Source organism: Chrysemys picta, chromosome 2 (genome assembly GCF_011386835.1).
Source record: "Chrysemys picta bellii isolate R12L10 chromosome 2, ASM1138683v2, whole genome shotgun sequence".
Taxonomy (NCBI): Eukaryota; Metazoa; Chordata; order Testudines; family Emydidae; genus Chrysemys; species Chrysemys picta.
In genome coordinates this window covers 253,751,169-253,766,263 of record NC_088792.1, presented here as the reverse complement: position 1 = coordinate 253,766,263, position 15,095 = coordinate 253,751,169, and the positions used below count along the sequence as shown (strand labels likewise).

The 15,095-nt window shown below is 43.3% G+C and overlaps 1 protein-coding gene across 6 annotated transcripts in view; it reads right to left on the bottom strand.

Annotated features, from left to right (window-relative positions):
- GRHL2 (grainyhead like transcription factor 2) overlaps nucleotides 1-15,095 on the bottom strand; it is a 122,937-nt gene that overhangs the window by 75,729 nt on the left and 32,113 nt on the right. For 4 of the 6 annotated variants that reach the window (XM_024109428.3, XM_065585968.1, XM_065585967.1 and 1 more), the window contains exons 5-7: nucleotides 12,476-12,531; nucleotides 8,842-8,998; nucleotides 5,978-6,089 (exon numbers count right to left, since the gene is read on the bottom strand). In XM_024109428.3, coding sequence (XP_023965196.1) covers nucleotides 5,978-6,089; nucleotides 8,842-8,998; nucleotides 12,476-12,531 — 325 coding nt within the window. The remainder of the gene's footprint in view (nucleotides 1-5,977; nucleotides 6,090-8,841; nucleotides 8,999-12,475; nucleotides 12,532-15,095) is intronic. The other 2 variants (XM_024109430.3, XM_065585966.1) reach the window with 1 other exon arrangement.

Here is a 15,095-nt window from a genome sequence, read left to right as displayed (position 1 = left end):
CCCCGGGCGGGGTTAGCTTCCGCAGGGGGGGAGGGGGGACGCTCCCTAGGCAGGGTTAGCCTCCCTGGGCGGGGTTAGATGCCGCGGGGGGGCTCCTCTGGTGGGGAGGCGGGGGGCATGGTTAACTGCCATGGGGGAGGGGGGGTTAGCTGGGTGGGGGTGGCGCAAGGTGAAAGTTTCGCCTATGGCGCGAAACTTCCTTGCACCGGCCCTGCCCACAGCCCGGGTTTTCAGCACAGGCAGCGAGGCTCCAGCTGTCAGCATTGCAGGGCTCACAGCTGGAACCCCTCCCCTGCCCTGGGGGTTCAATTTCAAAACAGGGCCCCTATCAGCAGTGAAATTGACATTCTCAGCAATGCAAGTAACTACGAACTATGAACTACATCGACCTAAGTCTTACACCTCTTGCCAAGATGTATATATTAAGTCACTGTAGCGGGAGAGTTACAGCAGTGGGAGGAACACTGTAGTGTGTACACTTACAGAGTAGGTCAATGTAAACTGCTTTACGTGGACCTAATTCTGTGGTGTAGACCTGGCCCCAGTAGAGGCTGGCAATGTCGGAAAGTGGACAGGCAAACCTGATGTTCTCTGTCTGGGCTGAGAGCCTAGGGACTGCTCCCAGTACAGTACAGGTGATCTTTGATTACTCCTTTGTTTTTAACAGTGCTATTTTCTCCACCATCTCCAAGTGCTGCTTTTCTCATTTCTCCCCCTCCCTCCCTGCACTCAATTGTTTGGTTCCCTCAGGCAGTCAAAACAAGGTAAACTCTGCCTGCTTTGGTCTAGCAAACTCCTTAGGCTGGAATCTGCTGCAGATTACCAGGTATGTGAACTGCACATGGGGGGAAGGTGGAAGCTCAGCCAGTGATGAGATCTTCCCAAGCACATGGGGAGGGCAGTTGCAGGCTCTCAGAGAATCTTGTAAATGCCTGTGGTGGGATAAGTAATAAAGGTGCTTATCAGGATAACTCATCAGGGTTCAAACAGCTTTACTCCCAGTTTTTGGTCAGACAAACAGTTAAAAAGCAGAAAACAAAGGGTGATGGGGTGTGCTGCATGCTCATTGGCCGTCACTCATGCAGACTCCGAGCTCCTGAGCAGACACCAAGAATGGATATTTGCACATGTATATTGTTTTGCAGCACTGCTTTCTAATAGCAGGAATGTTTTATAGTAATGGACGTCTTCCTAGCAGATCAATTTAGATTTAGGAATGGAGTTTCTGTATGTTTCACTTTTTCAGATTTTCTAGGGCATCATATATGAAGTGCTGAATGGACATGACGTTGTAGCAGGGCTGGTGGAAGGATGTTTCGCGCCCTAGGCGAAACTTCCACCTTGCGCCCTCCCCCTCCCGAGCCCCCGCCCTGAGGCACCCCCCACCTCCCGTGGCAGCTCCCCCCCTCCACCCCGAGGTGCCCCCCCCCGCAGCAGTTCCCCCTCTCTGCCCTGAGGCGCCCCCCTGCGGCAGCTCCCTACCCCCACTCTGAGGCACCTCCCCCCGCCCCAGCTCACCCCTGCCCCGCCTCCTCCCCGAGCACACCGTCACTGCTTCACTTCTCCTGCCTCCCAGGCTTGCGGCACCTAACCTGATTGGTGCCGCAAGCCTGGGAGCTGGGAGAAGTGAAGCAGCTCACCCCTGCTCTGCCTCCTCCCCGAGCACGCCCCCCCCCCCCCCCCCGCCTTGCTGCAGGCAGCCTTCCCCGCGCTCCACTGCCCCAGCTCCCTCCGCCTAAATGCCGGCGGTGACCGGGGCGGCCAAATATCCGGCCGCTGCGGTTGCTGCCGAAGAAAATGGCGCCCCCAGATCCTGGCGCCCCCAGATCCTGGCGCCCTAGGCGATCGCCTAGGTCGCCAATGGTTACACCGGCCCTGCGTTGTAACATCTTGGGCCCTAATCCTACAACAGACAGAGTGCAAATGGACTGCTGTGTCTGCACAGAGACTCATTATTTGATTTTGATGGGGCCCTGTGTGGATGTATGAATCCACCAGTTCACTATCTTTAAAGAAGCAGGCTTTGGAAAGAGCCTATAACAGTGTTGGGTAAAAGATCGTGCCTTGGTCAATGAATCTTCTTTTTTAAAAAAATAAAGAACCTTGCCTTGGACAGTATCAGTGGAGGCTTATTAGAAACATGGAATTTTTTTCACATTAGTCATACTATGGTTGCTTGCCTTAACCTGCTGCTGAACGAAAACATCTGAGAAATACAGAGAGGAGGCACAATTTGGGGGTAAGTCCAACCTTGTAAGAATACCACTCAAGAAAACAAGGCCAGCAAATAAACTGGAATATTGATTCATTTCCTTGAAACCAAACAGTGAATGACTCAAAGACAGCATTCAGCTGTAGTATTATTAGAAGCCTTATTTTCCCATGACCAAACATGACACGAAGCTGGGAGGTATTGCCAATACAGAGAGGGACTAGGATATCCTACAGGAAGATCTGGATGACCTTGTAAACTGGAATAATAATAATAGGATGAAATTTAATAGTGAAAAGTGCAAGGTCATGCATTTAGGGATTGATTACAAGCACTTTTGTTATAAACTGGGGACGCATCACTTGGAAGTAGGGTGACCAGACGTCCCGATTTTATTGGGACTGTCCCGATATTTGCTTCTTTGTCCCGCGTCGGGACACTGACATTGGTCGGGACACTGGACAAAAAAGAAATTTTGCCCTCCGCTCTGGCGCTCGCGCCCCCCCGCCCCAGCTCCGACCTCTCCTTCCCCCATTGGCTCCCTCCCCAAATCCCCACCCTGGCCCCGCCTCTTCCCCAACCACGCAGCATTCCTCCTCCCTCCCAGGCTTGCAGCGTGGTGGCGCGAGCCTGGAGGGAGGGAGTGGCGGCGGTGCCTGGATCCTGGAGCTGGTGAGTCAGCTCCGGCACCCAGGCACTGGGCGGGCAAAGGGGGGCTGGCAAGGGAGGGAGATGGGGGGCTCAGCTGTGAACCCTCCCCCTCGCCGCGCCAGAGGGCTTCTGCCCGGGCTGCTGCACCCGGGGCCGGGAGCGCAGCCTGGAGGCTGCTCCAGCCCTGCAGCCCGCAGGGCAGCGTCGTGGGTCCGGGCGGGGGCAGCGCAGAGCGGGCAGGGGCCCGGTGGGCGGCGCGGGGGCATGGGCCAAATCCCCGCTGCTGCCAGGGAGCCCCGTGCCTCTCCCTCCCGCTCGCGACTGCGGCTCATTCCCGGCGGGACGCACCCCCCGGCCTGCCCCGCGCACATGCGGCACGCGTCCAGCTGCTTCTTCCCGGCAGGAGGGAGACTAGGCGCGGGGGATGTGTGCCGAATGTGGCCGGGGCAGCGGGAGGCACGTCCCGCCAGGAAGGAGCCGCAGCCACGAGCGGGAGGGAGAGGCGTGGGGCTCCCTGGCAGCAGCAGGGATTCGGCCCCTGCCGCCCACCCGGCTCCTGCCCACTCCGCCCTGCCCCCACCCGGACCCACCGTGCCCCACATATGCCCGTGGCGGGCCAGGGGGCGGGAGGCTCCACTGGGAGGGCAGCGTGCGGGGCTGGGGCCTGCTAATGCCCCAGGCCCCTTTAAAACTGTTTTTTTTTTTTGCTCTGCCCCCCCCCTTTTTTTTGCTCCGCCCCTCCCCTTTTTTTGCTCCGCCCCCGTCCCGATATTTTGTACTACTAATCTGGTCACCCTACTTGGAAGTAACAGAGGAGAAGAAGGACCTCGGAGTATTGGTTGATCACAGGATGACTATGACCCGCCAATGTGATATGGCCATGAAAAAAGCTAATGCGGTCTTGGGATGCATCAGGCGAGGTATTTCCAGTAGAGATAAGGAGGTATTAGTACTGTTATACAAGGCACTGGTGAGACCTCATCTGGAATATTGTGTGCAGTTCTGGCCTCCCATGTTTAAGAAGGATGAATTCAAACTGGAACAGGTACAGAGAAGGGCTACTAGGATGATCCGAGGAATGGAAAACCTGTCTTATGAAAGGAGACTCAAAGAGCTCGGCTTGTTTAGCCTAACCAAAAGGCGGCTGAAGGGAGATATGATTGCTCTCTATAAATATATCAGAGGGATAAATACCAGGGAGGGAAAGGAACTATTTAAGCTCAGTACCGATGTGGACACAAGAACAAATGGATATAAACTGGCCATCAGGAAGTTTAGACTTGAAATTAGATGAAGGTTTCTAACCATCAGAGGAGTGAAGTTCTGGAACAGCCTTGCAAGGGGAGCAGTGGAGACAAAAGACATATCTGGCTTCAAGACTAAGCTTGATAAATTTATGGAAGGGATGGTATGAAGGGATAGCCTAATTTTGGCAATTAATTGATCTTTGACTATTAGCGATAAATATGCCCAATGGCCTGCGATGGGATGTTAGATGGGGTGGGATCTGAGTTAGTACAGAGAATTCTTTCCTGGGTTTCTGGTTGGTGAGTCTTGCCCATGTGCTCAGGGTTTAGCTGATCGCTATATTAGGGGTCGGGAAGGAATTTTCCTCTAGGGCAGGTTGGCCCTGGGGGGTTTTCGCCTTCCTCTGCAGCTTGGGGCATGGGTCACTTGCTGGAGGATTCTCTGCACCTTGAAGTCTTTAAACCACAAGTTGAGGACTTCAATAGCTCAGACATAGGTCAGGAGGTTGTTACAGGAGTGGGTGGGTGAGATTCTGTGGCCTGCGTTGTGCAGGAGGTCAGACTAGAAGATCATAATGGTCCCTTCTGACCTTAAAGTCTATGAGTCTATGACTCCAGGAGTTTGGACACTATTCGATGATTACTGACAATTTCTGGAATTTCTTCTGTCTAAAACAGCACCCCTGCCCACCAATCACTATTATTTAACATTGAACATTCAGCTGTTGACTGCAGTGTAGATATTATAAAAATAATTGATAAAGCTACTTATTTTCAAAATTAATGTCAGGAAATAAATAGGAAAAAGCTTTTAAGAAGCAATCATTACAGGCTAATTATGAGTCCTAGTGTTCTAATTAAAAATGAAAGATTAACGAAACAGGCATACACAGATGCTCTGATTCAGCAAAGCACCTAAGCATGTGCTCAAGTCCCAGTGACTTCAACAGGACTTAAGCACATGCTTAACTTTAAGCATATGAGTAACCCCGTCCTTTTTCAACAAAGCACTTAAGCATATACTTAAGCTTAGGCATTTGTCTACATGGGAAAATTTCACCAGTGACACCATTATAATTATACTAGTATAGTGAAACCAGTCGTTATACTGGTGGAACTCCTCAAGGGGGCATTCCTATTCCAGAATAAGTGTGGCTTTTTTTTGTGTGTGTGTGTGTGGCTTAGTTTAAACAGCTTACAAGGAAACGTAAATTAAATCAGGAAAAGACATTCTTATACTGGAATAAGCCTGTCCACGCAGGAGGTTATACCCATATAACTAGAGTGGTTTAAATTCAACCTTATCTTATACTAGTATAACTTTCCCCATAGACAAGCCCTAAAAGAGAGCTATCTAGAAACAGAGGGACAGCTTAGACATTCAAATCAAAAAAGTGCTCGGGATATTCCACAAGTTTAGGCTTGCAAAGTTCCCAAACTATCATCCTTTCTGTCTAAAAGAGTTTTCCCCATGTAGAGGAGTTGGAGTGCATGGGGCATAGATTTCCCATCAATGGAGAAGTTGTGGGCATGATATTCTCTGAGTCCCACATGACAGCACAGATCTTTCACTGGTTCTCTTCCCCTCAGACGAATCCTCAATGGGGCTCTGCAATTGCTAACAGTTGTATCACAAAGCTTTTACCTGTAATCACTAGGTAGTCCATGTGTTAAAAAGTTCCACCACCTATGGTAATTTTCTACAGTATTTGCAATGCTGTTCACATATAAATTGCATCTACCTTTTACGGAGTTGATTTTTCCCTCTTTGAATGTTCTATTCCCTCCCATAATAACAAACTGTGCGTCTCCACATTTCAATATGGAGTATGGAGGAGAATATAAATTCATAGAACTACTCACTTACCAATGTCAAGGACCCTCTGTTTAGCTGTGTGTTGCCGAGAATGCCAGTATTTCCAATACTTCAGCTGTTCCTCTCGGTTTTTATCTTCACTGAATACAACCATGACCACACTCTACAGAAAAGGGGAGTGGAGACTATATTACTGGCAGTACCTCATGTTTAATTAATTCTGAGATGCCTAAGTACTAGAAACTCCCACCTGCCTCCACTGCAATTAGAAAATCTATCCTTGAAGGGAATACCATTCCGTGTTTTGTATTCTTGCCCTACATGTGTGATGCATTTAATATTTGAGTGCAATAGAAAGGTAATTTAAAAATAAAACAGGGACAATGATGATGCTTTTTCTGGAATTTGAATATTGAGTATTTACATTTAAGAGGGCTGTATTTCATAGTGCTAAAAGTGGTGATCTCAAAAGCAAAAGCATCCCAGATTCTAATTCTGACTGAGATACTTGGAATAAGTCATTTGGACTCGTTGGGCCTTTAGAAGATTATATAAAAGTAGAAATGATATGTTCTGTATGATAGGAGCTCTTCTGGGTAAAAGAAACAAAAAGTTCCTATAATGCTGCAATCAACTAAGGGGGGCTTGCAGGATTGGGGACTGCACTGCAGGAAAATGAGAAGTGTAGTAGGAAATATCATTGTGAATGTTCTTGTTGTTTGATTTAAAAAAATATATAGCCACAAATTGATTTAACACAGCTGAAAATACACCCTAAGAAAAACATAGTATTTTAGTGCCTGCAACAGTCAACAATTCAGACAAATTACAGACTGTGATGTTTAATGTTTGAGCTACTTTCAAACAGGTGTTTTCATATGTGATGAGCAGCAATCATTTAAAAAAAAAAGTGTTCTTTGTCTGCATTTGTGGATATACCACTTTATATCTCTCTTAGTCCAGTGGTCCCCAAACTTTTCAGAGTAGCACCCCCTCTTACCCTTGTCCATGCCCCCCGCCAGGAGCCAGGGCTGAGAGCGGAGCCATGGCTCCCGGGGGTGGGGAGAGAGGTGAGGGCATGGACTGAGGCAAGGGGTGTGTGGCTGGGGCGCAGCTGGGGGTGGGTCTGGCTGGGGTCGAGGCAGGAGCTGCAGCCAGGGGCTGGGGCTGTGGGCGGGGCCGGAGTAGAGCTGGGGGTGGAGTGGAGCTGGGTAGCGCTCCCTCTCTGCCCCCGAACGTTCCTCCATACACACCCCAGGGTGGGGCATGCCCCACAGTTTGGGGACCATTGCCTTAGTCCCCAGCACCCAGCTTATGGTCAGAAGTCTTGCATATATTTTTATTTTTACCACAATGCTATATGGGTTTTTTACTGAGCCTCATTTGAGTTTTCATTTCAAGTTCTGGATTCATTTTGCTCTAATTATGTGATACCAAAAACCAAACCAAACCAAATTGTAACTTCACTCTACATCTTAACACTGGAGTCATAAAAGCTCAGGAAAAAATTGCCTATTTGAGCACATTTAAAAAATTTCTCTTTGCAGTCACAAATGCTGCATGCCAAGGTAACCTGAAATTATGGAAAACAAAAAATAGCCCCTTCAATGTGTTCTTTTTGTTCTCAGATGAAGAAGCTTTTCCCAATCTCCACACAAATTCCCCATAAATAACCTCCCACCTTGAATCACCAAACTGTTTAAAAAAATTGCTGCCTCTATATGTAAAGTCTCCCAAAACTATGTGTGAGATAAAAAGCACAATTGATGGTGTTCCCTTGGACCTGATCCAGTGCAATGACATCACTGAATAGCCTCTCACTAACTGCAACTGACTTTGCATCAGGCATTTGTTCTGGGATTATATTCACATTTTCGCCCTTCTAGCAGGGTTTGAGGGTTGTCCCCAAACTGTCTCAGAAGGGGTTATGTCATAAATCTGGTAACCCCTTTAAGAAATCTAATCATCTAAGAGCCTCAATAAACAGATTTATTTCATCTTGCTTTAATCCCCCACTGTGTCTCTGACACACAGCAAGAAAAACATGTTGAGAATGAGATTGGACTACAATGGCCACAGCGTTCTCAACCTAGTAGTATTTCATCTGCTTCACATACTCACTGCACTTTGAGCTTCAGGGGACAGTGCCATTCTCAGGGCAGCAGCTTTGAGGCTCATTTTTCATTTCAAGTCTAACGGGTGATCACCAGTTAATCTGAAACACTATCGGATGAGCCCAGTGTGTTCACCACAGTTTGATTGTCACAGCTCTGCTTCAGAAGCTGAGAACTGCGATGAAGCCGTAAGTCTGATTTCCAAAGTGGGAATCTCCATAAAGTTTGTGTTCTTCTTGAATATAAAACAACTCACACGCATACACCACGCTCGTTTTGATTTTTAAAACAGATCATTAGTAAATTAATGGCCCAATCCTGCAAGCTGCTAATGCCCTCAACTTCCCATGGCTTGAGTGGGAGCTGGGAGAGCTCACTCAGCACCTCACAGGTTTGGGCCATGAGGACTCAAGCAGGTGCTTAACACTGGATGTCAGTGCAACTTAAGCATGTGCTTGAAGTTAAGTAGAGGAATAAATGCTTTGCTGAATCAGGCCCATGAATGGTTCCACTGAAGTTAATGGGAGTACTCATGCTTAAAGTTAAACACATGCTTAAGTGGCTTGCTGAATCATGGCCTTAGACAGATATATATGCAACTGGGCAGCTCATGAGATGGGACTGAAAAAGGACTAAAAAAAATATACAGCAAGTATCCATAGCTGATAACTTTTCCCCATATTTCTGTTGGTGTTGTAGCCAAGTGTTTCTGCTGTTCCCACAAGAAAAATAAAACAAACCATGAGCAACCCCCTGAACATATCGGCAGAGTTCTGTTCTGTCTAGCAAAGGCTGCCATACCCTGACTTTGCTGATGGGATGTCGGAAACACTTGTTGTCACCCGTCTCACTCAGAGTAATGGCATAAAACTGTCCTTTGTTCAAATAGGTCATCGGTCCTTCTCCTTGCTTTTGACGCAGAGATTTGGTAGCTTCTAGAGTATACTGAAAAGTGCTGCTGTGTGTGAGAGAGAGAGAGAAAGAGAGATCAAACAATCTCTATGACTTTTCCTTTTCTTTTTTTCCTTATTTATTTATACATTTCATATGCATACAGACAGTATTGGCATAAAACTAATAGGAAACTAAATAGCAATAATGATGGGGAAAGGTCAAAATACGTAAAAATAGAGACAGGTGATTCAATAACTAAAATTATCTTCCTTTAAATCCATCAAATCTGGAATTCATTAAGAATGGACTAGCTAGATTGTAAGCCTCTTTGGGCAGGGACTGTCTCTATAGTTTCTCTGTACATAACGATGGGACTCTATATACACCCCAATGATAAGGATGCTGACTGACAGGTGGGAATAGATCTTGGTTCACTGCTAGTAAGGGGAGCTAAACTGCCTCCATGAACATCTGAATCTGCAGCTGGCACAGGAAGAAGAGTCCAGTGAGAGCAACACAGAAGCTGCGGAGACAGTGTGCGGGAGGAACAGGCCTCCTGACTACTGTACGAGGAAATGGGAAAGGGGAACGGCAGAGTGGGGTTAATTTTTTTAAATTAGAATCTAATTTTTACAGGATTTATTTCTAATTCTTTAGAAATAAACCCGACAGTGCAGAATACCTAGATTTCACAGGTAGTGCAATTGATGAATAATACAATTAGAAAAAACAAAAGACAAGATATCAGTGATGTTATCGTAGGGGAATTAGGATTTTGGAAGGGAAGATGTTCCATAAGAGAAACTGCACCTTTATCTGTGGTGCACACTATGAAAAAGTTTGAGAATCTCTGTCCTATAGACTCTTTCACTAAACACACTCTTCACAGAACATTGTCTATTGGCATCCTACCACGCTGCATTACGATAATTTAGTATATTCATCCCCATCACACTATAGTAAAACTTGCTGAATAAACATTTCCCTTCAAAATACTTTTGCAGACACCATAATGGAAAGAGTCACGTATAGGATATTACCACAAGTTGAAGAAAATAATACCTTCTCAAAGGTCTGAATTAACAAAGCATTTAAGCACTGCTGAATCAGGGCCAAAAGCAAGAACATGCTAAATCAAAAGGTTAAGGTGTCCTTGAATTTCTAGTCTAAACCAAATGTACTCTGATGTCATACCATTGCCTATGGCAATATGAAAAGGAAATAAGGCAAAGACCAAAATACTATTTTTCTTATTTTTAGCCACCAAATAAAAAATAACAACTAAAATTCAGTAATAACAAGAATTTGTTTTCAAATCCCACCCAAAGAGATGGAAAAAAAAACCCTCCATTGCATCTTTCCTCCATCTGATGCAAGAGCATTCAGAAACTGTTTAGTTTCAATATAGTTTAGTAGTAATTTTTATAATTTGAAATGAAGGCTAAATTTTAAAGGTGTTCCTAATTACGTTACTCTACTCTAAAATCTATTCTGTTTTAATGTTAAAAAGAAAAAAGTTTGGGGTTTTTGTGCTAAATTTTGCATTGTTTTGAAAAGACTAATGGATGTACTGTATACATTTTGTTTATGCTAGAAGGGTATTTTAAACACAGTAGGCCAGATTCTCATTGACATTAAGGCTCCTTAACATCAGTCAGTGTATAAAGGAATCTAAAATGGAGTTTAGTGTGAATCAAAATCAGACCCAGAAAGTGCCACAGTACAACTGATTAATAGTCCATGTGCCTTAGTTTGTTCTCCTGTGTATGACAGTTTCCTACTCTGGATGTTTCAGAAGGTGTTAAAAAAAAACCAAATATCAGACATACTGCACCTGGCCAATTGTGTAATACCTGTATTATACCGTAGTGGAAATTTCTTCCAGATTCCAATTGGCAATCAGTTTATGCCCTAAAGCATGAGCATTGCTACCACTTGTCATTTTTACCCTAGCAAATGTAACTGCAGTTATTATTCAGAAAACTTTCTAAGCCTGTTTTGAATCTCATCAACTGTCTGATCTAAAAGCCCTTTGAAATCAATGGGAATCTTTCAATCACTTCAGTGGGTCTTGGACCAAGCCCTAAATTATGTTGATATTATTTATCTGAAGCATTCATTTCTGTACATACAGGGTATGGAACACTTAGCAGAATGCTATATAATTCACAGGGGGGAGGCATTTCCTTTCTGAATTGTAAATTATCATCTGAAGTTGCCCTATGCTAAAGTTTTTCACCTTCACAGAAATGCTGACAATACAAACACTCCCGGATTAGGTTTCAAAAATAACCAACACAGGAAATGGAAACTCTGCTGCATTGATGCTGCAGATATACTCCTGCCTAAGGTCTCAGTCCTGATCCCATTGAGGATAATGTGGATTTTGCCATTGACTTTATCAGGAAAGGGATTGGGCCTTAAGAAAGCTACACCATGGGGAAAAAAGCCCCAGGCATGAGGCCCCAATCCAGGAAAAATCTTAAGCATATGTCTAACTTTAAGCACATGAATAGTCTCACTGATATAAACTGAACTACTCACGTGCTTAAAGTTAAGTACATGCTTAAGTGTTTTCCTGGATCAGAGCTAATATGAGTCAATGACTAATCTAGCTCTTGCCCATTTATATGCATGCATTTTGCTGTGTTTAGTAGCTAACAGCGATGACCGGTTATGTCTCCAAAACTTTAGTTTTATTGTGCAGTACTTAGCTGGGTGGTGGTGACAGACACCCAACAGATTAAATAATACAAAATACACAGAAACATACCACAATATATTGTGACAAAGATCTCCACCAAAACCAATTGTTACAAAACAAAACAAAATGGGAATTTCATAAAATTTGGGAAACTGACTTAACAACCTCAGACATGTGCGTCCTGGAAGGCAGTGAAGATTTTCCAGGAGCAGGTTGGCAATTTGTGCTCTGTACTTGGGGTACCGAAAGCCTGGTTCTCCTCTCACACCGGTTTTACATTTGTACAGTGCCATTGACTTAAGCGAAGTTATTTTTGATTTAAGCTGGTGCAAGTAGGAAGAGAATCAGGCCCTGACACTCAGGGCAGGTCTACACTACGGGGTTATGTCGACCTAAGTTATGCAACTCCCACTACGTGAGTCGACGTAGCTTAGGTCAACTTATTGCAGTGTCTACACTGCACTGGGTCGACGGGAAAAACTCCCCTGTCGACTTATCTTATGCTTCTTGTTCCAATGGAATACCGGAGTCAACGGGAGAGCGATCAGCAGTTGATTTTGCGGGTCTTCACTAGACCCACTAAATTGACCCCCGGTAGATTGATCGCCGCAGCGTTGATTCACGGTAAGTGTAGACGTGCCGTCAGTGAAGACATACACACACTAGTCAGATTTTAAAGCCAACGTGCAGAGCAATGGAGGGAAGCAGCAGTAGCTGCGCTCCTAGGCTGGAGGAGTACAGTACACCCCTCGTGGTGGCAAAGTGGGGTTCTCCAACTATATTTTAATATGAGGCCAATCAGCTCCATTTATTCCCCATTGTCTTTCAGTAACCTACCTTGCTGTTTGTTCGTAAATGTATTCCTCAGCCCCTACTGACGCACTGCGATACTTCTGAAAGTTATAAAAAACAAACAAACAAAAAACAGATGACGAATTATTGGATACAAAGAAAATTAAAATTACTGACAAGATCATATTAAAACTTTTCTAATTAGGGAACCCTAATAATAGTTAAGACTCAAAATACCTATTAGCCTTAGTAGTCCCTATGTGGTTTCACTTCTAGAGTTGACACAGAGAAATTATTTGCACTGAGTGTTTGGATTTTGTCAGTCTAACTAGCTCATTATAACCATATCAGTAAAGTGGCAGGTATTTTTGTGTTCTGCTTGCCCTTACATTATCACATGTTTAAAAGAAACCTGTAATAACACGCATCACTCACAATTGCAAGCATGTCCTAAGCTGCAAATTAAATGAAAGCTTTTACGGTGTCTATGTTTTTAAAGAGGGTTTATGTGAATCTATTTCTAATTGTTCTCCACAACCCACGCACTGAGGCTCATAAAAATTCATATTATTGTATCATCTCATTTGGATGGGAATGGGGACACAGGCTAAGGAAGTATTCTGCATGTAATACAGGATCATATTAGAATAATAGATTCATTTGACAAAATGAAAACAGAGTTATAAAAAGGTATAGATGAAAAATGTGAAATATATTGCATCAAGAGGCTGAATTATGAAAATGATGTCCACTGCATAGATTGAATAAAGAACTATACACTACATTATAGAGCAGAGGAAAATTATATTCTGTGAAATCCTTGCTTTTTCTTCTTTTTAGTTTACCTTTTGTGGCCATAATACACTGTTTCTAATGGATCATTAGGTAATATCTCATGGATTATTAATTATTACTATTACTATTTTGTCACCACTCAAGGTTAATTACATATTGATGTGCCATGATAAAAATGCTCTGTAATAAAAAGACTTGAAACCTGTTTAAGAGATGCCAGTTTATTACAGAGTGTTTTTACCATGGCACAGCAGTGGGTTGTAGATTTGCAGTTGACTGGTCTTATTTTTATATCATTTTATGTGATATTTTCATGTATGGCTTGGTGTAGTGATGCCAAGAATGTCCCCGGAGGATAAGTAATTTTAAAATATTAATCCTTGTTTTTGTTAGATCAATACAACTAGTTTATATTAATTAGTATGTAATTAAACTATTTTATTAAATTAATCTGAGACACAATTTAAAATCTGATCAGTTATTTAAATCCATATTAAAATCAGGCAACAATCAGATAGAAGAAATTACCACTTTTATAATATTATGAAAAAATCATGATCATAGTACTGTAATTTACATGGAATGTTATACATAATTCTCTTGCATTCTGCCTTGACTGATTAAAAGAATATACATCAAGATGACTTTTCTAAAAGGTATCTGCACTTGCACTTTTATAACAAATGTATGTGCATAGGGCAATGAAATGTGGGGAGGCAATCTTGTTGGTGGAAAAATTACTTTTTACAAACTTACACTTCACACTTGAGACAATCGGTCTAAAGCCCTGCAAACTCATTCACACACATAGCTCTTAATCACATGAATATTCACATTGATTTAAAGGAGATTGTTTACATGAATAAGAGAACTGGACTGGGCCCATCCTGCACACATTTTCAAAAACAAGAATCATAACTCATATGAGTAATCTTATTGACTGCACCAAGAATATTTACATATGTGAAGTTGCTTATGTGCAGGAATGTTGGTAGGCTTGAGCCATGTTTGTAAGTTACAGTAGACAGTGCGTAATACCTAATTTTAAATTGGTAATGTAAATGACAGAGTATATTTAAAAAAAAAATGTGATCAAATATTAGTGATGTCACTGAGGTATTAGCAAATATATGTATTTGCTCTTTTTTTCCAGTTTGTTAATTTTGTCCATTTGACAGCACTTTATAGGATGGATTCACTGTTCTGTGAGAGTTCAGTTGCATCTCCAACAGCATGTACTGGCATGATAGGATCAGTGCCATGAACTACCCTGGGGAAAGCCTATGTGCACACTACTCCCCAGCTCCTACAATAGGGTATTTACCAGTCTCCTAGCATAAGGGTTGAAGGCATATAATTATAATTAATTCATAATAGTGCTTGTGCTCCCAGTTTAGTTTAAACTGATTTTTAAAGGCACAATAGATTTCCTCATTATGTCACCACAGAGAGAATTCAGGTTGTATAGGTGCCCTGAATATGCATTTCCATACCTTAACATATTTGTATTTCTTTTAAGTTTAAGTTTAATTCTGCATTTCCTGGGTTTGAATACTTGTTTTGGAGATAATTACATCCCTGTAATCTTTTTTTCCTAAATGAGTCATACATACTCTCAACCTTAACTCCATCTTAATGTAGTTTTTGACTGGGAGCTTCCTTGTTTTTTTTTAATTATTAATAATTTCATACATTAACAGGAATCAGGAAACCAAAAGAGAATGTTACTATGTGATTTGAAGATATGTAGTATCAACCTTAAATTATTTTTTAAATTTTAACCTCTAGGGTCAGGCACTCTAGAGCAGCACAAAGCAACCAGAGAATACTGGCCAGTTACACTGAATTTACAGTTGCTTTGCATTGCCAG